The 24,626-nt window shown below is 39.4% G+C and overlaps 1 protein-coding gene across 1 annotated transcript in view; it reads right to left on the reverse strand.

Moving 5' to 3' along the window:
• LOC306864155 (amyloid beta precursor protein binding family B member 1-like) overlaps positions 1-24,626 on the reverse strand; it is a 57,447-nt gene that overhangs the window by 25,070 nt on the left and 7,751 nt on the right. The window contains exon 2 of the mRNA XM_079407903.1: positions 4,553-5,336. Coding sequence (XP_079264029.1) covers positions 4,553-5,336 — 784 coding nt within the window. The remainder of the gene's footprint in view (positions 1-4,552; positions 5,337-24,626) is intronic.

Raw genomic sequence — 24,626 nt, forward strand, 5'->3', positions numbered from 1 at the left:
CTTTAAACCAAAAGACAACCTTTAAACCAAAGACATTGATTAGCATGCTCAGGTGTGTTTGATTAGGGTTAGAGCTAAACTCTGCAGGAAAGTCAGTCTCGTGAGCCAGATTTGTGGATCCCTGTTTTACAGCACAAAATTAGAGGGGTAGCACAAAATTCAGCAGGTCATGATCCAGTTACACAACATGCTTCTTAGCGGTGTAATAATATTAATGTAGTGAACTGAATAATGGGAAGGTATCAGTCTAGCTGCATTTCGGATCCAAGACAATTATCAGACCAACTGAACACTTGATTCCCTAACATCTGGAGGGAATCATTAATAGCACAGTTGATCTGAATGTACGCAATATACCAGTGTGAAAATGAAGACATTGTGGCAAGACTTGTTTGAGGCTTTCCAAAAACTTTTTTTAAAGACATCACTGGCAAATATTTTATCAATCTCCTTGCTACGTTTCTGGACCTGGGAACATTTATTTGTGTTCCGAAGATGGTCTTACGGGTTTGGAACGACATGAGGGTGAGTAATGACAGAATTTTCATTTTTGGGTGAATTAACCCTTTAAAGAAGACCTATTATGTCCTTTTCACAGTTTGTAATATAAGTCTAGCATGTCCCCAGAATGTGTCTGTGAAGTTTCAGCTCAAAATACCCCACAGACCATTTATTATATCATTTTGAAAATGCCTATTTTCAGTGGAAGCAGAAACAGGCTGTTTTCATACATGTCTCTTTAAATGCAGTTAAGCTGCTGCTCCCCGCCCCCTTTTCCAGAATAGGGATGTGCCTTTACAGTTCGTTCCTCAGATACTCTGATAAAAAAACAAAAAACATATGTTTGGTTTTGATTATCATGTCTATCACACTGAAATCATACATGTAAAAATTTCAGCCGCGCCACGCGGATACACTGTTTTTGTTCAAATCAAAGCGTAAATAAACGTAGAAAACGTATCCGTGCTGTGCAGCGGACACAGAACAGCGTACGCAGTTTGCGTCCAGCGGATACTCTCCAAAACGGTGCTACGCTGATGCGGAGTGGACGAATAGTTGAATAAAGTCGTTATTTTTATTCTTTGTGCACAAAAAGTATTATCCTAGCGTCGTAAAATTATGGTTGAACCCCTGATGGACTATTTTGATGATGTCTTTCATATTCTTCTGTGCTTTGACCGTGTTAATAACTTGGCAGTCAATGGGACGGTCACAAGCCTTCCAGTTTTCATCCAAAATATCTTAAATTGTGTTCCGAAGACAAACAAAGCATTTACGGGTAAGTGATTAAGGCGAGACACGGCAGGCAAAAACATAGTTTTTTTTTTATTGGTCAATTTTGAGATTTTTGGATATTTGTCTTCAATAACATGTCTTCTTTCAGACTTGTGGTGAAAAAAAGTCCGAAATACACATTTAGGTCTTTATTTTACTGCACTTTGTCTGTTTGCGTCTGTAGATTTCTCATAAATTCAACAAAAGTTGGCGTTCTAAATCAACATGCTGCTCCGCGATCTCTGCCTGTACCCAGTCATCACGTATACTGCTGGAAAGCTCTCTCTCTTCTCTACAATGCTGTCGGATCCAAATATGGTCATTTCCTTTTTATCAGTAACCAATCGTGAAAGTAAAAGAGGGGATTTAACTCTAAATGCGCAATCTCATTGGCTGAAGACAATTTCTGACAACGTGATTCGTTCAGAATCGTCACATGACATGGTATGCTTTGACGCTTCCTTGTTTGGTTAAGCTTTCCGCGGGATCTTTTGAGTGAATTAATGAAAATGACTTCGCGTCAATCATCGAAAAGAGTACAGGAGTTGTCACTTGCAAGGGGGAAAAGGAAAATTAGTGATGGATTACCCAGTGAAATGCCCTCGGGAAGCGCATCTGAACGTAAGCTGTCGATGGGAGGTTTAGAATTTCTAATGTCAGAAATAGCCCAATACGTGTGGCTGTTACCACCTTGTAACATATTATAACATTACTGTAACAATATTTGTTTTTTATGGATTAAATTATTTATTTATTTATAAGATTTATAAGAATAGAATAAAGTGCCATCTCATTCATTATGTTGTGGTGGTCAGTTTTACTTTTACAGTACATATTTCTGTGTGCTGTATCTATAAAAACAAAACAAATGAACAGTTATTGATACAATACACATTTCATTTTAGCGGCAGAAATTGAGAGAGGTCTTGAGTCACTTCACAGAACCAGGGAGCAGGTCAGGCAGGCCTATGCAGATATTGATGCAGATGTGGCAGAGTTGCTGAGAGAGGATGCAGATGCGGTGATAGATATCAGTGTGTCTTTTGATGGCACTTGGCAGAAAAGAGGGTTCACATCACACTATGGGATCGGGGTGTGCATCGATATTTTTACGGGACTGGTGATCGACTTTGAGGTTCTATCCTCCTATTGCCATGCTTGTGCCCTTAAAGAAGCTGCCAGGCATGAGGGAAAGATTACAGATGAGGAAATTGACAGCTGGAGAGAAACGTATGACTGTGCACAAAATTTTAGGGGCTCAAGCAAGGCTATGGAGCAGGAGGCAGCGAAGAGGATGTGGGCCAGGTCTGTGAGTCGCCACCAGCTGAGATACATTCAGATGCTGTCAGATGGGGACAGTGCTGCATTCAGGGAGGTGGTATCCCTCAACCCATACCCTGGGCATGAGGTAGTGAAATTAGAATGCATCAACCATGCCCATAAGGGTATGGGCACAGCACTACGAAGATTAAGTGCTGAACGCAAATTGGGGGGGAAGGGTCTGGGAAAATTAACGGCCAAAAAATGTAAAACATTACAAAATTATTACAGGGGGGCAATTTTAAATAACCAGGGTTCCATAGAGAAAATGAAAAATGAGATCTGGGCTGGTCTCCTCCATAGCATGTCCTGTGACGAAGTCCCCTTGCACACCAGGTGCAACCTGTCCTGGTGTTGGTATAGGAGAGCGGAGGAAAATGGAGAAACTCATGCAGGAAACTTTTTGTCTCGGGAGGTGGGCCAGAAGCTGATACCTGTATACCACCGCATGTCAAGTGACAGCCTGCTGCAGCGCATGCAGCATGGTGGCACTCAAAATGCGAATGAGTGCCTCAACTCCGTCATTTGAGCCCGCTGTCCAAAAACAGTGTTTGTAGGTAAGAGTAGAGTTGAGGCAGCTGCAAGTATGGCCATTTCAACTTTTATGACTCTGAGCACAGCTAAAAAGCTGAAAAGGCATCAGCAAGAGAGGGGTGAGGGGCCTACATATGGTGCAGGCATGGAGAGCTAGGCTTTCAACCCTCATGCGTGAACTTTGTGTTCCGATGGACATAGATGACTAGAGTTGCAGTTCTGATGATAAGTTTGTGTCTGTATTTGTGCTTCTCTGTGGTTAGTTGAAGGTCTTATTTGGCAATGTTGTTTTATTCAGTTGTCATTGTTCATGGTCTACATTGTTATAAACATTTACTTGGCCAGTTGTTTTGCTTGTTAGCAATGTTTTCATATAAAATGTGTGGATTTTTACAATATAAATCTTTAAAGCCCGTTTTCTCAAAATGACTTTTCTCTCATACTCCAAGTCCGAAATCTCCACTTCAGTAGCACCTATATACACCAAACTTTCCAGTCTTGTACCTAGTTATATTATGAAGACAATTACAGAGGGATTTGTAAATATATTATTCCTAGCCTGATTTATATAACATTTTATTCCAAAAAACATGGCGAAAATAATTTTTTTAAGGCTATTGACAGTATATTCTGATTTACAGGATAACAAAAGTAGATATCCATAAATCCCTCTGTAATTTTTTTCCCATCTAATATGTGAACACAATGAAAAATGAATTTTGAACCTGGCTTTATCCAATTCTGAGATTTCGTTTTTTAAAATATATGCAAATTAGTGCATATTTAATTAGATAATGCCTAATTTGCATATTTAAACATAAAATTACAGAAACTTTGTAATACATTTTTTTTTTCATCTTAATGTAGGTAATCAACTGGGAAAGTTTCATGGTGATATCTGCTAGTTAAAAATTTTACCCTATTCACCTGTAGTGTCTCGCCTTAATGACAAAACTTTCATTTTGGGGTGGAGTAACCCTTTAAGGTTCCAACTGCCTTTAAAAAAATGCAGAGCTTGATTTTATTATCAATAGTTATTTTCAAAGCTTTCAATGCACTCTCGTTAAAAAATAACTTTAATAATGTTCATTTGTTCTAACAAAACTAACCAAATTTAAAAATAATTTGTCTATAATTTCTACACAGGAGAGACTCTGTGTTATTTCAAAACAAAAGGAAATATCGGTATCGGCATTTGCTATCAGCCAAAATGATTAGCAAAAAAACGAATACCGACAAAAATCGAATATCGTGCATCCCTACTTCAAATTATTCCTCAAATTTTCTTTACTTGGTTTCGAAAAGACTCTTTAATTTACCTTCATAAAAACTGCAAAAATCCTGTTTTGTAACAGATTACATGCAGTGTAAACGGTGTCTTGCAGTTTTTTTTGTAATCACCTGCCATGTTGTGTGACCTTACCTGGCTCTCCATCTGGGGTGCTGCTTGCAGTGCTTCCCTGTGACAGCGACATGCAGCTGGAGTCCTCGTCGCTGGGAATGCCGTTCTTACTGAACAGCAAACAAGCATTTCTGCTGCCACCTTCACCTCCTTTCTTCTGAATCTCAGAAGAATCTGTGTTCTCGCCTCCACTGGGATTGAAATCTTCCTCTTTCTCTCCTTCTACTTCCTCGTCTCTCGTCTGTTCTTGGTTTTCTTGATTCTTCTCCATCAGAGTGTTAGAAGAGTAAATCAGAAGAGGTTCATCAGCTGCCCAACTGTGCAGGTCAGAGCAGAGCGCTTTCAGGGTCTTGTTCTTCTCTTCATGGCGCCGCTGTGAGTTCTGGTTTGGGTTTCTGTCAGTGGATTCATTCTTGTTTTCAACCAGGTTGAGATTCTGGTCTTGCTGCTGCTCTGCTAACTTGCATATTTGATTCTGATCTTCCTTCATCCACTTAGTGTTGCTCTCAGAGCCTGGAAGACTGTGCTCATTCTCCTGATTTCTGCTCCATTCATCTTCCTGGTGCCGGAGGGATACATCATCATCATCATCTAGTCCTCCCATAATGCCTTTGAGAAGCTGAAGAGAGTTTGTGCTGCCGTAATTAAGTTGACTCTTTAGAGAGAAAGGATTTGACCCATGAGTCTCTGTCAGGCCCAACTTTCGTTCATGTGATAAGCAGAGGCGGTCAAGGGTCAGGGAAGGTGGGACATACGTGTTTTCATTGAGCAGGTCTGATGGGCTCTTCACAGACATGGCACAGAGCTGTAACATACATGCACATTTAGAAGTCACACTTACACTGTAACAGCATTAAAAATATGACATCACACATAAACATGATAATCCTGGCCATTCAAATTGGGGTTAATAATTTTAAATTTCAATATAACTATTCACATCTATGTATTGCTTCCTGTACATTTGTGAATGTTTTTCTGTGCATTTGTGGATCCTGAAACATTTCTAGTATCAAGACATGCTGACAAATACCCAAATAGGTAGAATCCACCCACTGTACTCAAGCCAATCAGATAACATCCACATTTCGCTGACCGATTGTAGCACATTCTCGCTATAGCCAATCACGTTTTCAAAATCCACAAATGCATGCAGATTTTGGAGAGCATCACGATGCACACACGTGATTTTCCTGCATGTAAACAACGCATGCGTGTGGTGCAGCAGACATTAAATGTAAACAAGTCACAGTGCATGTGTGTTCAGAGGACAGCATGAGCATACGTCATGATACTCTCCAAAATGGTGCCCTAGGGTGACATGGAGAATAAGAATTGTTCAATAAAGTTATTATTTTAGATTTCTTTGCACACAAAAAGTATTCTTCATAAAATTACAGTTGAACTACTGATGTCACATACCATTGTAATGATTTTACTATGTTTCTGTGCCTTGATAGTGATAGTTCTCTTGCTGTCTTTGGAGAGTCAGAAAACTCTTGGATTTCATCAAAAATACCTTAATTTGCGTTCCGAAGATGAATGAAGGTTTGGAACGACATGAGGGTGAGTAATTAATGACAGAATTTAAATTTTTGGGTGAACTAACCCTTTAAACATGAAAAACCAGAGTCAGTGTCGCTTTTAGTTAGAATTACAACTTGATTTTCTGTTAAAAAAGCAGGTCTCCAGTGTGGAGCTAGCTAATGATAAAATCTTTTAATTAGTGGAAGAAAAAAAAAAATCATTAAAGTGATAGTTTGGTTTGCAGAGATCAAAGCTTGATCTAGCTAAGGACTGTTTGTGAATTAGGGCTGGGTAATATGATCTAAAATCAAAACCTCAATAAATTGAACACTTTACCTTGATTATTGAACGATTATTTTATTTACTTATTTTGCCGTCATAGTTCATTAAAGGTTTTTACTCTAAACTCAATTATTAAAGGTGGGATATTTTTTTCTAATGAAAGTGCATTTCTTATCTTTGTGATTTTAAACTTATCGATGGAAACAAACTATTTATGATTATTTGATTTTTGATTTTTTGATCGGAACGGAAGAGGGGATGTTTTGAAATCTTTTAACTTTAAGAGAACGCACTGATTATAGATCGACTGATATATCGATTTACCGATATTTTCCCGATATTTAAGCATTTTTCCATAATCGGAAATCGGTTTTGTAATATCGGATTCACCGATAAACTTTGGAGAATTGCGCAGGATCGCAATTGCAGCGCATCTGAGGGGAGACGAGCCAGCAACAGCGTGCAGGTACTTGATTTGCTGTAGTTAGTAAACTATTTAATATTACAGTCATTAATGCACAAATTAGATGTATTACATAAATGCCTGATATGTAGTTTATGCAACTTGGCTCTAAGAAATATGATAAATAACTCTGTCAAGCCCTGTCCCTATAAAGATATAATTTTGCCTGAAATAACAGACATGAATTAGCGCATGTTGGAAATAAAAGCACTGAATTGAATTCTCTCTGCGGTCTATTAGTCTCGTGAAGTCGGAGTCATGTTGATAATCCGTCAAGTCCTCTCCAAATAAAGACGTAACTTTGCATGAATTAAATAATACAGCCATGAATGACTGCATGTTGGAAATAAAAGCATTGAATTTAATTCTCATCATTAGTCTCGTGAAGCCGCTTTCATATTGCAGTTCACTCAGCGGTTGATGCTCAAGAAATGCTCAGCACGGCCACTGCATGTAACTTTTAACAAGATTCACTTTTTTAAAGCACCCTAAATTGTATTAACACTTACTATATAACCATGATTTTGTTTATAAACATCTAAATTAATACAACTCTATGGAAATTCTCTGCAATCGATGGCAGTTTGAGTAGCCTGTAGTTCTGTGTAAATGCATAGATAAACCGCGCTGTCAGCAGCATAATTTAGAGCATGCCAGTTGCAGTTGAGAAATACAATAAAATACAATGCTGGTTATATTCCAATATTCCAGAGAATATTATTCCGTGAATTAACATTATCCAGTGAATTATTCTTCACTCTTTAGCCTATTAAACAGCTTATAAACCTACTAAAACTGTAGTTAAAAATGAAGTTGATATGACTCCTGTCCTTTATTTATTTTCTCCATTTGAAAACATTAGACATTCTACGTTTATTTAGCTTACTGCTAATATTAGTGTTGCTGCTAAAGCTTTTTATAATAAAATGTTTTTTATTGTTGTAATACGAAGATTAAATTTAACATGACAGGGCTCTAGACTGCAATCAAAATGGTAATTGTTTGCGAGTTAAAATTTGACGTGGTCGCATTTGTACGAGTGCCTGGTCTGCGCTGCTCCAAAGCGTCTGCTTCATACAGCGCACGCTGCCAGCCGCAGCACATTATAGCAGGAGTCAGATTTCACTGATCACGTGAAGAGAGGTGCTTTCAGCGCGAGCGCTTCAGTAGAGCCTGCTTTATACTCGCCGCGTCAGCACGAGCGCGAAGGTGCGCGTCGCGGATGGAGCACAACGGAGGATTTTGTTTTCAAACTAAAGTAAAAGACCGCTTCTTAAACCAGAGAAGGTGAACATGCTGGTGTTCTTGTAGAAAAAACATGCAAGTCCTGTCAGCGACAGCCAGTTTAGTTTGAATTTTCTTTTTGTTTTCGTTTTGAGAAGCTTGTTATCTTCGCTGTTTACCTCACGTTACGCTATGGAGGCTTTCCTTAATTAAAAAAAATATATATATATATTAGGGGTGGGAATCTTTTACCATCTCACGATTCAATTCGATTCCGATTCTTGAGGCCACAATTCGATTCAAAATCGATTTTCGATTCAAAAAGATTTTCGATTCAAAATGATTCGATTTTATTCATAATGATTTCTAATCGGGTTTCTGATCATGATCTACTCTCATCTGCTTTGCTATACAGAATGACAAGTTAAATTCTCAGGGAAGTGCCTTTTATCAAAAACATTGTCTGGTTCTCAATTGCTACTCATTAGTAGCTAGCTATAAAATAAGTTGGAACAAAAATAAAGTGCTTCTTCATAATACAAAATGGTTGAAAATAGATGCATTTGCCAGGAAAGTTGCAGTTTACCACAAATATCATGTAGAACGCAACCGGAGAAGACAAAAAAACATCTATATTTCTCAGTCAGATTCAGTAACTTAAAGAATAACAAGTTATGAAAATAAAGTGCTTCTTTCAAAATGAAAAATAGTACCCCTAAGCTACCTGTCTCTGAAATGTTCATGACAGTGTCTCTTGCAACAACAGAACTGTAAACTGTGCAACTGATTATATGATTTTCAACAAATCATGAAAAAAACTGGACATGAACTGTGTCCAAGGTTACTGTCCATTTGCAGATGCAACATTCAGGTTCTTTTGTAGGAAAAGAAGCTGATCAACATGTGCATTGCTGCTTCGCTGTGCTGTCACTATATCTCCAGCGGTGGAGAAAACTCTCCCAGCTGCAACGCTAGTGCCAGGGATACACAAGTATCGCTTAGCCAGTCCAGCTAAGAGAGGAAAAGCTGTCTGATGGGTCCTCCACCAGCTGAGCGGGTTCTCTGACAGAGACAGGGGAGGGGCTTCAAGATACTACTTCAGTTCCTCTTCAGCTCTGGAGTAGTGATGGGAAGTTCGGATCATTTTACCGACTCGGACCTTTGAGTCTCGTTCAGCAAAATGAACGAATCTTTTTTCGAGTCATTTCGTTCATTTCGTTCATTTTAGCAAAATATTCAAATGTTATGTGTTACTTTCCAAACACATCTACTACTTATGCAACCGTTTATCACACTACAAACAATACAAAACTATGCTATAAGAAACAGAAAGTATTACTTAATTGTTTACCTGGGTCTTTAATCTATGATTAGCGCACCACCTCTTATCTGACAAGTGTTCGGGTTTGAGTCGTTCGTTCATCACGTGACAGCCCCATACGCTTAACCAATGCAGCCTGAGCCGGAAAGAGAATTGATTAGTTCGTCTATATCGAGTCTCGGGTTTGAGTCGTTCGTTCATCACGTGACAGCCCCATACGCTTAACCAATGCAGCCTGAGCCGGAAAGAGAATTGATTAGTTCGTCTATTATCGAGTCTCGGGTTTGAGTCGTTCGTTCATCACGTGACAGCCCCATACACTTAACCAATGCAGCCTGAGCCGGAAAGAGAATTGATTAGTTCGTCTATATCGAGTCTCGGGTTTGAGTCGTTCGTTCATCACGTGACAGCCCCATACGCTTAACCAATGCAGCGTGAGCCGGAAAGAGAATTGATTAGTTCGTCTATTATCGAGTCTCGGGTTTGAGTCGTTCGTTCATCACGTGACAGCCCCATACGCTTAACCAATGCAGCCTGAGCCGGAAAGAGAATTGATTAGTTCTTCTATATCGAGTCTCGGGTTTGAGTCGTTCGTTCATCACGTGACAGCCCCATACGCTTAACCAATGCAGCGTGAGCCGGAAAGAGAATTGATTAGTTCGTCTATATCGAGTCTCGGGTTTGAGTCGTTCGTTCATCACGTGACAGCCCCATACGCTTAACCAATGCAGCCTGAGCCGGAAAGAGAATTGATTAGTTCTTCTATATCGAGTCTCGGGTTTGAGTCGTTCGTTCATCACGTGACAGCCCCATACGCTTAACCAATGCAGCCTGAGCCGGAAAGAGAATTGATTAGTTCTTCTATATCGAGTCTCGGGTTTGAGTCGTTCGTTCATCACGTGACAGCCCCATACGCTTAACCAATGCAGCCTGAGCCGGAAAGAGAATTGATTAGTTCTTCTATATCGAGTCTCGGGTTTGAGTCGTTCGTTCATCACGTGACAGCCCCATACGCTTAACCAATGCAGCCTGAGCCGGAAAGAGAATTGATTAGTTCTTCTATATCGAGTCTCGGGTTTGAGTCGTTCGTTCATCACGTGACAGCCCCATACGCTTAACCAATGCAGCGTGAGCCGGAAAGAGAATTGATTAGTTCGTCTATATCGAGTCTCGGGTTTGAGTCGTTCGTTCATCACGTGACAGCCCCATACGCTTAACCAATGCAGCGTGAGCCGGAAAGAGAATTGATTAGTTCGTCTATTATCGAGTCTCGGGTTTGAGTCGTTCGTTCATCACGTGACAGCCCCATACGCTTAACCAATGCAGCGTGAGCCGGAAAGAGAATTGATTAGTTCGTCTATATCGAGTCTCGGGTTTGAGTCGTTCGTTCATCACGTGACAGCCCCATACGCTTAACCAATGCAGCCTGAGCCGGAAAGAGAATTGATTAGTTCTTCTATATCGAGTCTCGGGTTTGAGTCGTTCATTCATCACGTGACAGCCCCATACGCTTAACCAATGCAGCCTGAGCCGGAAAGAGAATTGATTAGTTCTTCTATATCGAGTCTCGGGTTTGAGTCGTTCGTTCATCACGTGACAGCCCCATACGCTTAACCAATGCAGCCTGAGCCGGAAAGAGAATTGATTAGTTCTTCTATATCGAGTCTCGGGTTTGAGTCGTTCGTTCATCACGTGACAGCCCCATACGCTTAACCAATGCAGCCTGAGCCGGAAAGAGAATTGATTAGTTCTTCTATATCGAGTCTCGGGTTTGAGTCGTTCGTTCATCACGTGACAGCCCCATACGCTTAACCAATGCAGCGTGAGCCGGAAAGAGAATTGATTAGTTCGTCTATATCGAGTCTCAGGTTTGAGTCGTTCGTTCATCACGTGACAGCCCCATACGCTTAACCAATGCAGCGTGAGCCGGAAAGAGAATTGATTAGTTCGTCTATATCGAGTCTCGGGTTTGAGTCGTTCGTTCATCACGTGACAGCCCCATACGCTTAACCAATGCAGCCTGAGCCGGAAAGAGAATTGATTAGTTCGTCTATATCGAGTCTCGGGTTTGAGTCGTTCGTTCATCACGTGACAGCCCCATACGCTTAACCAATGCAGCCTGAGCCGGAAAGAGAATTGATTAGTTCGTCTATATCGAGTCTCGGGTTTGAGTCGTTCGTTCATCACGTGACAGCCCCATACGCTTAACCAATGCAGTCTGAGCCGGAAAGAGAATTGATTAGTTCGTCTATATCGAGTCTCGGGTTTGAGTCGTTCGTTCATCACGTGACAGCCCCATACGCTTAACCAATGCAGTCTGAGCCGGAAAGAGAATTGATTAGTTCTTCTATATCGAGTCTCGGGTTTGAGTCGTTCGTTCATCACGTGACAGCCCCATACGCTTAACCAATGCAGCCTGAGCCGGAAAGAGAATTGATTAGTTCTTCTATATCGAGTCTCGGGTTTGAGTCGTTCGTTCATCACGTGACAGCCCCATACGCTTAACCAATGCAGTCTGAGCCGGAAAGAGAATTGATTAGTTAGTCTATATCGAGTCTCGGGTTTGAGTCGTTCGTTCATCACGTGACAGCCCCATACGCTTAACCAATGCAGCCTGAGCCGGAAAGAGAATTGATTAGTTCTTCTATATCGAGTCTCGGGTTTGAGTCGTTCGTTCATCACGTGACAGCCCCATACGCTTAACCAATGCAGCCTGAGCCGGAAAGAGAATTGATTAGTTCGTCTATATCGAGTCTCGGGTTTGAGTCGTTCGTTCATCACGTGACAGCCCCATACGCTTAACCAATGCAGCCTGAGCCGGAAAGAGAATTGATTAGTTCTTCTATATCGAGTCTCGGGTTTGAGTCGTTCGTTCATCACGTGACAGCCCCATACGCTTAACCAATGCAGCCTGAGCCGGAAAGAGAATTGATTAGTTCTTCTATATCGAGTCTCGGGTTTGAGTCGTTCGTTCATCACGTGACAGTCCCATACGCTTAACCAATGCAGCCTGAGCCGGAAAGAGAATTGATTAGTTCGTCTATATCGAGTCTCGGGTTTGAGTCGTTCGTTCATCACGTGACAGCCCCATACGCTTAACCAATGCAGCCTGAGCCGGAAAGAGAATTGATTAGTTCTTCTATATCGAGTCTCGGGTTTGAGTCGTTCGTTCATCACGTGACAGTCCCATACGCTTAACCAATGCAGCCTGAGCCGGAAAGAGAATTGATTAGTTCTTCTATATCGAGTCTCGGGTTTGAGTCGTTCGTTCATCACGTGACAGCCCCATACGCTTAACCAATGCAGCCTGAGCCGGAAAGAGAATTGATTAGTTCGTCTATATCGAGTCTCGGGTTTGAGTCGTTCGTTCATCACGTGACAGCCCCATACGCTTAACCAATGCAGCGTGAGCCGGAAAGAGAATTGATTAGTTCGTCTATTATCGAGTCTCGGGTTTGAGTCGTTCGTTCATCACGTGACAGCCCCATACGCTTAACCAATGCAGCGTGAGCCGGAAAGAGAATTGATTAGTTCGTCTATTATCGAGTCTCGGGTTTGAGTCGTTCGTTCATCACGTGACAGTCCCATACGCTTAACCAATGCAGCGTGAGCCGGAAAGAGAATTGATTAGTTCGTCTATTATCGAGTCTCGGGTTTGAGTCGTTCGTTCATCACGTGACAGCCCCATACACTTAACCAATGCAGCCTGAGCCGGAAAGAGAATTGATTAGTTCTTCTATATCGAGTCTCGGGTTTGAGTCGTTCGTTCATCACGTGACAGCCCCGTACGCTTAACCAATGCAGCGTGAGCCGGAAAGAGAATTGATTAGTTCGTCTATATCGAGTCTCGGGTTTGAGTCGTTCGTTCATCACGTGACAGCCCCATACGCTTAACCAATGCAGCCTGAGCCGGAAAGAGAATTGATTAGTTCTTCTATATCGAGTCTCGGGTTTGAGTCGTTCGTTCTTTTGTCACGTGACCACTTGCCGAATCAGTACATATCAAATAGGCTACCATAAAGTAAACTGTATTTTTTGTATGTTGGATCATATTTAAGAATTATCATAAAATTATCAAAATATGTGTAATAAGCATTTTCCTAGAAATAAAAATGGTCTGTTCATTTTTTTTGAATGCAAACATGCCTTAAAGCATGTTCTAAAATATAGCCACAGTGTTATTTTAAAGCTTATTTATTTTTTATTTATTTTAAAAAAGCCTAGCTTGTTGTGCAGTATTTTGTTTTAGTTTTTTAAGGCTCTGTGGCTTTAGTATATTTTAATTTTCTTGTATTTTTTATTTAAATAGTTTAAATTCATTTTGGAATAGTTATCCTCTTTGCTATAGCTTTTTCTGGCACAAAAATAAACAATAAAAAACAATTCAGGAGTGTGTACAGAGTGTTAATGTCTAAAGTGTCATATGTTACAAAAGTATAGTAAGTAACACTATAGTCCAATCTAAAGGGTTAACTCAAAAGACATGAGGGCTGTCACGTGATGAACGAACGACTCAAACCCGAGACTCGAGAGATAAACTAATCAATTCTCTTTCCGGCTCAGGCTGCATTGGTTAAGCGTATGGGGCTGTCACGTGATGAACGAACGACTCAAACCCGAGACTCGATATAGAAGAACTAATCAATTCTCTTTCCGGCTCAGGCTGCATTGGTTAAGCGTATGGGGCTGTCACGTGATGAACGAACGACTCAAACCCGAGACTCGATATAGAAGAACTAATCAATTCTCTTTCCGGTTCAGGCTGCATTGGTTAAGTGTATGGGGCTGTCACGTGATGAACGAACGACTCAAACCCGAGACTCGATATAGAAGAACTAATCAATTCTCTTTCCGGCTCAGGCTGCATTGGTTAAGCGTATGGGGCTGTCACGTGATGAACGAACGACTCAAACCCGAGACTCGATATACAAGAACTAATCAATTCTCTTTCCGGCTCACGCTGCATTGGTTAAGCGTATGGGGCTGTCACGTGATGAACGAACGACTCAAACCCGAGACTCGATATACAAGAACTAATCAATTCTCTTTCCGGCTCACGCTGCATTGGTTAAGCGTATGGGGCTGTCACGTGATGAACGAACGACTCAAACCCGAGACTCGATATACAAGAACTAATCAATTCTCTTTCCGGCTCACGCTGCATTGGTTAAGCGTATGGGGCTGTCACGTGATGAACGAACGACTCAAACCCGAGAATGCTGTGCAATGCGCATGCGCGACTGAACGAATCACTCCCCGAGACGACTCGTTCTTCTCGAGTCACATTAAAGATTCGTTCAAAATGAACGAATCGTTCAAGAACGACCCATCACTACTCTGGAGCTGGCAGATGTACGGACAACACTGACCTCAGTAAATGTCTTGCCCAATAGTAATATTGGTCTGTAACATGCAGACGAACCCCTCGTTCTCCACCACACTGTAAGGCCTTAGGTCTTTGGCAATGAAGCAAGCTATAGACCGAGTTATTTTTTTTGCTCTCTCGGAGTTGGCAGGGAGTTTCGTGAAGCACTGCAGTGTGCGTTGGTCTGCAGCTGGCGGCTGACTCTGCTCCGTGTCGCTGAGCTCCGGGTGATGCCTAGTAATATGAGCATGCGCATTTGTTGTGCTGCCGAAGTACTTGGTCTTCGTTTTGCAAAGCTTGCACACTGTGTGTGTCATGTCCAGCGCAGTGCTTCCAGGCATTCGGTAAAAACCGAAATGACGCCAAACTTTAGCTTTAAGTGAAGACGGGGCTGATTGGATCTCCCTCTCATCCATATTTGCTTCCTCTTTGTTTTAGTGATTTGCCGCGCACGCTTACGTTCAAAAACCGGCTGCGTGGTGGCATCAGTACAGACCAGTAGGCTAGTTACAAAAATGGAGGCGAACAGCCAGCTGATTTTATTTATTTATTAAATCGATTCTTGGACATTTCAGATCGATTCTGAATCGGTGCAAATGAGAATCTAGATTTTTCTGTGAATCGATTTTTTGGCACACCCCTAATATATATATATATATATATATATATATATATATATATATATATATATATATATATATATATATATATATATATATATATATATATATATATATATATATATATATATATATATATATATTTATTTGCTTCCTCAGAGTTTGCTAAACATTCTGTAGTATACTCGGTATATAATACAGCATGTGATGTGTCCTGTGTCATGCCTCGTCTTATTCGTTTTTGTTAGTAACTGTTATATAAGCTGGTTTGTCATTGTCAACGTACTGTTTTATTGTTGTTGTGCTTTTTAATTAAGAATAACAATGAATCAATCTTTTGTTTTAGTCTTAAAAAATGAAAGGTGTATAGATAAGCAAAACAGACAATTATCTTTTCTTGTAAAACGTGACAAAAAGATCACAAATTTGAAAGTGAAAGCGCACGAAAAAAGGAATTCCTGTTCACAAAATTTAAATAACAAATAATACCGATGAAAAAGAACGAGTTGAATGTTGAACACTTTCGTTACCATATAACTATAAACTATGATAAAAGTTTATCAGCATGCATTGATTAATCAAATGTTCAAATTTGCAAAAACAAAAAGCAACCAAATTATGTGCTCGTGCGACCAACTGAGAAAGTTAGTCGCAAAAGTGAGATCAGTGGGAAGAATGAGTCTAGAGCCCTGCATGAAAGACTGCTAATTCTCAAAACATTTTTGTTAAGATGACTGAAAGGAGGAAAAACCAAAGTGAAGTATGGACTTGCTTCACGCAGTCATTTATTTACTTTATAACAGTAAATAAATATCGGTTCTGCATATCGGTTATCGGGCACATAAACATGCAAATAATTGGTATCGGTATCAGTTATATAAAATCAATATCGGTCGATCACTAGCACTGATCCAGTGCACTGATACTGTACGCTCAGCCGGCTATGTCCGTTTAGGATACTTACCAAAATGGGCATTTTGACAATTTTTGTGTGAATTTGTCCGTTCAAACACAATACTTCAGAGAGAGCTTCATATTTGCACGGGTTTGCATGCTTCTGATGAGCGCATGCACAAATCTTCTCACTGCGTGCGCAAGCTCGTGTCCTCTGGCTCTTAAATGTTTAAACTGGCAAAGCTTACATGACTAGTTTAAACACCGATAACGTGTGCTGTTCAGGTCTCACCTGTGTGCGCACTATCAGCACCCGGGTGATGACGGAATAAATGCTCATATTCCAGCATACGGCACTCGCATTGAACAAGAGTGAATGGTTTGTCCACTTTTTTTTTTTTTTTTTTAATTGCTGTTGTTGTAATGTACTGGGAAGCCAGAATGCGCATCCATTAATAATTTATATTTTTGTGCTCAATTTAAAATTAATTAATTTGGCTAAAATTATGATTATAAGTTAAGTTATAATCAGAGGTGGGTAGAGTACCCAAAAACTGTACTCAAGTAAAAGTAAAAGTACTTGTAGAAATATTTACTCAAGTAAAAGTAATAGTCTGAATAGTTACTTGAGTAAGAGTAAAAAGTATTGGATAAAAAAACTACTCAAGTAGTTAGTTACTAGTTACTTTGGATCATATAGGTACTGAATATAGTCTATTTTTATTTAGATATATAGATTACATTTATGTAATGTGTATGTGTATACACACACACACACACTGCCGTTCAAAATATATATATATATATATTAATGTAATTTATTTCAGTGATGCAAATCAGAATTTTCATCAGCCTCTACCCCAGTCTTCAGAGTCACATAATTCTTCAGAAATCATGTTGATTTATTATCAGTGCTGCTCTTTTTAGCTTTCTATTCATCAAAGAATACTGAACAAAATGTCACAGGTTCCAAAAAATATTAAGCAGCAAAACTGTTTCCAACACTGGTAATAAATCAATATATTATAATGATTTCTGAAGGATCATTTGACTCCGAAAACTGGAGTAACAGCTGATGAAAATTCTGATTTGCATCACTGAATTAAATTATATTTTAAAGTAAATTAACTATGTATTATCCTATAACCTCTGACACTGAAACCTCTGAAAACTCCTCACATGACTGCTCTGAACATAACGAAACAAATGCATATTGACGGATCTTCTGTTCTGCAAAATGTAAACAAATGTAGCCTATATTTTTGCAAGCGTAAATATTGTAAAAATATGAATATTAATTGTGTCTAGAACAGGCCGCTGCTCAGAGCTAACGCGGGTTCCGCGGGTGTTCATTTCATACTCTGTGACAGCTTATTTAATTAATTGTATTTAATGTAAGGTACATGTACAACAAACTGGTAATGTCATAGTGGTATCGTGGCCTATACCTGTGGAACAGTAGACAGCACACGCGGTGTTCATCTAATAAAAGATCTTCATATAGCTCTAGCAAACAAGCCTTTGCAGATTTGCTTTCAACTGACTGTAGATCCAAAGCCACGTCTTCAGCGCTCTTGATGTTCTTAAACTCTCTGTTATCTGAGTGAGAACCGCTTCAGAGACTCAGCGCGTGCGGCAGGGAACTGAACAAATCATTCAAACTGATTCACGAACCGATTCACTGGTTTGATAAAGCCTTTAAACAGAATCGACTCAAAAGAATGAATCATTCGCGAATGGGCATCGTTCATTGCCCAGAGAAAAGTAGACGGCGCGTTTGGAATAAACCAAAGCATTTTGAACTTGTATTGCATTAAGATACAGTAACGAGAGGAGAGTCGCCCACAGTAACGAAGTAAAAGTACCGTTTTTTTCTCTAAAAATATACTTGAGTAAAAGTACCCATTTTAAAATATACTCTAAAAGTATTAGTTACCCAAAAAATGTACTCAAGTAAATGTAACGAAGTAAATGTAACTCGTTACTACCCACCTCTGGTTATAATAGATAAGCTTTCATTTGCTCAATAATAAAATGTAAAAGATGTTGAGATTAGGGCTGAAACGATTAGTTGACATTATCGACAACGTCGCCAATAAAAAATTGTCGACAAATATTTTTGTTGTCGAGTAGTCGTTTGATCTCATATCGCCATAATTTAAGCAACTTTATGGTATTAAACATGAAAAGTCAGTGTCGCTTTCAGTTAGAATTACAACTTGATTTTCTGTTATAAAGCAGCTCTCCAGTGTGGAGCTAGCTAATGATAAAATAATTTTATTAGTGGGAAAAAAAAATTCTCATTAAAGTGATAGTTTTGTTTATAGAGGTCAAAGCTTGATCTAGCTCAGGACTGTTTTGGTTATCATAACCCTATAAGGTATTTTAAGATATTATGTTGTGAATAAAATATTTTATCCAAAGTGTCTTATCACTTACCTTTACTTTGTTTCTTATCCATGTGACTTACTAAAGGAGATGTTAGGCAGAATGAGGTGGTACTCAGTTACTTTTTCATGTAGCTAATTAAATGGTGAGAGTGTCTCTGTCTGTCATCTCATTTTGTGTGCTAAATACATCTATTTGTATAAGGAATTGGTAACACTTTACAACAAGGTATCATTTATTAACATTAATGTATTAATTACCATGAATGAACAATATATTTATTACATGTATGTATTAATCTTTGTTAATGTTGGTTAATAAAAATACAGTTGTTCATTGTTTGTTCATGTTAGTTCACAGTGCATTTACCAATGTTAAAAAACACAACTTGTGATTTTAATAATGCATTAGTAAATGCTGAAATTTACATTAACAAAGATTAATAAATGCTGTAGAAGCATTGTTCATTCTTAGTTTATGTTAACTAATGAACCTTATTGTAAAGTGTTACCAATTAAATTGTATAATAATTGTAATTACATAATATGCTTTTCTAAAGCTGAAGTGACCTTTATGTTAGAATATGTATAACTTAATATTTTAACTAATTGCAAAAGCTGAATAATCAAAGTCTACTGATTAATCAGTGAACTAATCAACGATTAGTCGAATAATCGTTCTAATAATCGTTAGATTAATCGATTATCAAAATGCAAGAGTAATTTAAATTTCTTATATTTTTTAACTGCACAAAACAAAAGGCTAATGCCATCATTGTTTGTTTTTTTTCAAGGTATAAAGATCGATTCTTCACCAACACAGACACTGCCAGGCAGGCCAAAGAAATGTTGATACTGGAGCTGCAAAAAATGTCTGTGGGAGAGACAGCCACACCTGAGACACATGCCGTACCAGCTGACAAACGCTCTCACAGCGACAAGCCAGGCAGCAGTCTGGACAGTGTTTTTGGAGAAATTGCAGATGAATGTGCATCTGCATCTGAGAGCAGAGCTCCAGCATCCACCACCATACAGCTGGAAGCATACCTTGGAGAGACCACTGCGTCGTTCAGAGAAACCCTTCATGTACTGGGCAGTTAATAATCTGCGATTTCCTGCTCTATTTATGGTTTCCGAGATGGGGGAAACGCGGAATCATATAAATAGCATTTACTGTATAACGCGGAGTCACGGAATTAGTCAAAGTTTGGATGAATTAATCAAAAGTAGGTCAGTACACTTAAATCGACTCACAATATGGACTATCTGTAAACATTAAGCTGCAAAAAGACTATTTAAATATGAATTCTGCATGTTCGGCGTGTCTCTGTATATGTGAATGGCACAGATGCGCGGTTTTGACACACACACACACACACACACAGTGAAGTGCGCGACGCTCGCGGTGTTTTCCGCATCTGCCATGTCACTAAATGAGGACATAAATACATGAACATCATCCCCAGAACTGCTCTGAGAGTTACTTCATGAGCATTTGACTGTTTCGTTTGAGTAAAACGATCATCATATCATAAATAGGCTACAGAAACTTAAGAGGTCCTCATGGCAACCCGTCAAAATAAAAGTTCGGTTTATTTACTAATACTACTGCAATTATTACAACTTTTGTTTAAAAGAACAATCACACAATACGCTATTTCTTCCATGATTTAATTTTAATAGTAAACCCATTTGTTTGCCAAATTTGAGTTGAACTCATTTGATTAAAAGATAAATTAAATTAATGTTTTATGCCTTCATTTGCACTGCTCTGTAAATGAAAACTAATGGAAATTACTGTCACATAGGCCAAGACTAAGATACTGTCACATAGGCCAAGACTAAGATACTGTCACATAGGCCAAGACTAAGATACTGTCACATAGGCCAAGATTAAGATACTGTCACATAGGCCAAGACTAAGATACTGTCACATAGGCCAAGATTATGATGACGGAAATTGGGACATTTCAATAGGCTATTGAACCAAGTGAGCCTATAACAGGCTATTAGTGTTATAGTTTCATTAAAATAGTTGCGGTCTTCTTCGCAACTTCTACAATGGAGCTATGAAGAAAATTTAATTATTTACACTTTTATTATATACATTGCACTTTTTAAATTAATCAATTGATGTGCATTAGATGATGAATTGAATAGTCCCCTCTTGTAGGTTATGATTTAGTCAACCGAAAATAATTAATGAAGAATTATGAGAGGTTATGCCATTACACATACATTTCTAACATGTAAATTATTGAAGCCAAATACTTACATTTCCCCAAGCTGTTTAGCTTTAGTATTTAGTATTCATAGGCTTAATCATGAAGCATACAGTGGCCCCACTTTTAACTCTCTCTTTATATATTACCCTTATTGTAGATGGATGCATGGGGGAAGACAAGAGTAAGAAGTGCAACCAACACTAGGGAAGGCCATTTTTGTCAGAGCCCTTGTTATTCTTAATTTTGACATTCATTTTCATTTTTACACAAGACATATATATCGGTAGGGCTGGGTATCGTTCAAAAATTTTCGATATGATACCGATACCTTGAGTACGATACCGGTTCCTGAACGATTCTTTTTTCGATACCAGTTTTATGAAATCAGTTTTTTCAATTTTTTTTAGCTTGTTGATATTTATACAGACTCAAAGCCTCATCTCCTGAGCCACTGCACAAAAGGAACAAAATATATCCAACACAATAAATAAATAATTTTAATAAAGTTCAAATAGTTTTCAGTTTACACATCTGTTAGGCTACGTTTACATTAGTGTGTGTTCATTTTAAAACACATAGCTCAGACAGAATCATCATTTCTAGGTTGTTAAAGACTTCAAGAAATTTTAAATCTTCATCCACTTTCATAAGTGGGTGTTTTATTTTCTTTCACCATATGTTTTATTGTTATTAAATTCTGGTGTAGTATGTCTAATTATTTGAATGCATAATAACAACTTAGTTTATTTAAATTTATTCTTAAAATAGCCTTATGAAATGTTTTATTTTTCCTCAGAAATTCTGTGTTCTGTATCTGGTTTTCAAATGAAGACATAAAACATTTATTTAATTTCTCTTTAAATTATTGAAAATCAAAGTTTATTTATTTTGGCAAACAAAGGGGGGTTACTATTAAAATTAAAACATGGAATAACTGTTGTGTGATCGTTACAAAAAAAAAAAAAAGTTTTAATTTAAATAGTAGCCTAGTATTAGCAGTGCTGTCTGCTGAACAATATTAATATATTTGGCGGCAGACGCTGAAATGACCGCGAGCGTCACGCGCGCTTCAGTCTGTGTATAATAAACAAACAGTGCGATTTAAAGAGCGGACTGCTCCGTGCACTTTCGAAACGCTTTTGCGGATGTCAAACACTGATCAATCAGCGCCGCGCCGCTTCTAGTCAAACACACCTAGTGCTAAAGGATTATTGGCTCACTGACAGTGATGAGATTAACCCCTTAGGTATCGAAATTTGGTACCGAACGACAAGACGTTTTTCGATACTCAGTAGTATCGAGGCAATTCGGTCGGTGCCTAAAAAGTATCGAACTCGATACCCAGCCCTATATATTGGTTCTCGGTCTACTTGGTCTGTAATAATCCGTATCGGCATCGGCCCTGAAAAACACATATCGGTCGACCCCTACACGGAAGGTTCCCCTGCTTAAGTCAGCCCATGTCCAGGCCCGTCTGAAGTTTGCCAGGGACCATCTGGATGATCCAGAGGAGTCATGGGAGAAAGTCCTGTGGTCAGATGAGACCAAAGTAGAACTTTTTGGTCTTAACTCCATTCGCCGTGTTTGAAGGAAGAAGAATGATGAGTATCATCCCAATAATACCATACCTACAGTGAAGCATGGGGCTGGAAGCATCATGCTCTGGGGGTGTTTTTCTGCACAGGGGACAGGACGACTGCACTGTATTAAGGAGAGGATGAACAGGGCCATGTATTGTGACATATTGGGCAAAAACCTCCTTCCATCAGTCAGAGCATTAAAGATGGGTCATGGCTGGGTCTTCCAACATGACAATGACCCAAAGCACACAGCCAGGAAAACCAAAGAGTGGCTGCATAAGAAGCATATCAAGGTTCTGGAGTGGCCTAGCCAGTCTCCAGACCTAAATCCAATAGAAAATCTTTGGAGGGAGCTGAAACTCCGTGTTGCTCAGCAACAGCCCCGAAACCTGACAGATCTAGAGAAGATCTGTATGGAGGAGTGGGCCAAAATCCCTCCTGCAGTGTGTGCAAACCTGGTGAAGAACTACAGGAACCGTTTGACCTCTGTAATTGTTAACAAAGGCTTCTGTACCAAATATAAAAAATTTTTGACTCAAGTGATCAAATACTTATTTGACAGTAATTCACAAATAAATTGTTAAAAAAATCATACAATGTGATTTCCGGATTTTTATTTTTAGATTCTGTCTTTCACAGTGGAAATGCACCTATGCTGAAAATTGTAGACCCCTCCATGATTTCTAAGTAATGGCGCGTTCACACCAGACGCGAATGAAGCGTTAAGCGCGAGTGATTTACATGTTAAGTCAATGCAAAGACGCGAATAGACATCCTGCGGCGCGATTCTCGCGAATGAGACGGCGCGAATTGAGCGTTTCGAGTGTTTGACTCGCGCGAATCACACAAGTTCAAAAATCTGAACTTTGGCGGATATTCGCGCCGCGTTAACCGATCAGGAGCTTGCTCTAGTAGTGGCGTGATTACGAGTGAGGCAGAAATCAAAACAACAATAGAGGACTAAATCATCGTAGCTGTATCCGGAGCTGTACTATAGACCAAAGATTACCTGTTAGATTTACCCAAAACAAATTATATCTTATGTTTATCCACTACAGAGACATCAGAGCCAGCGGCAAATGTTAGAAGGACTAGCCGAGGTTATGCTCCTCTCTTCAGGATACATGAGCACGAGCCCCCGGTGATCGCCTGGAGCTCACGGCTCCGAAATCGGCGAAGCACATTTTCAAATAGGTGCTGTTTTTATAAATAAACCGCAGATTTGAGTTTTAAACAACTACATTCTCGGCTGAAATACATGCGTCCAGTGTTTCCATAGCACATAAAGGGCTGATTTTATTTGCCAAATTCTATACATATGCTCTCTGTGGCAGTCATTGTGCCCGCTGGCAGAAGCCCCGCCCATGACGCGAATTCGCATCTGTTGTGCAGTGAATTTCACGCGCGAATGAAGCGAGTAAACCCAAAATGTTCACGCGTCCAACTACGCGCGAATAGCGCGATTTATTCGCGCAAGTCGCGTCCGGTGTGAACGCACCATAAGAGAACTTGCAAAATCACAGGGTGATCAAATACTTATTGACCTCACTGTATATATATTAGGGGTCGACCGATTATCGGCCTGGCCGATTATTGGCACCGATATTAAGCATTTTTATGATAATCGGCACTAAAGACTAAAGGCACTCTCACACCGAAAGCGCTTGCTAACTGGTGCTGCTTCATCACGCATCAGTTCTCTCTCAAAGGCAGCAGCAGACCTTGCACAAGCTGCAATAAATTACAATCCACTACACTGAAGTTGTAAAAACCTCAATATTATCTATTTATGGTTTCCGAGATGGGGGAAACACAGGGGGAATCGCGGAATCCAGTCATATAAATAGCATTTACTGTATAACGCGGAGTCACGGAATTAGTCAAAGTTTGGATGAATTAATCAAAAGTAGGTCAGTACACTTAAATCAACTCACAATATGGACTATCTGTAAACATTAAGCTGCAAAAAGACTATTTAAATATGAATTGTATATGTGTTATGAATTGTAAGCGTGTCTCTGTATATGTGAATGGCACAGATGCGCGGTTTTGACACACACAGTGAAGTGCGCGACGCTCGCGGTGTTTTCCGCATCTGCCATGTCACTAAATGAGGACATAAATATATGAACATCATCCCCAGAACTGCTCAGAGTTACTTCATGAGCATTTGATTGTTTCGTTTGAGTAAAACGATCATCATATCA

The sequence above is a fragment of the Barbus barbus genome, assembly GCF_936440315.1.
Source record: "Barbus barbus genome assembly, chromosome: 45".
NCBI lineage: Eukaryota > Metazoa > Chordata > Actinopteri > Cypriniformes > Cyprinidae > Barbus > Barbus barbus.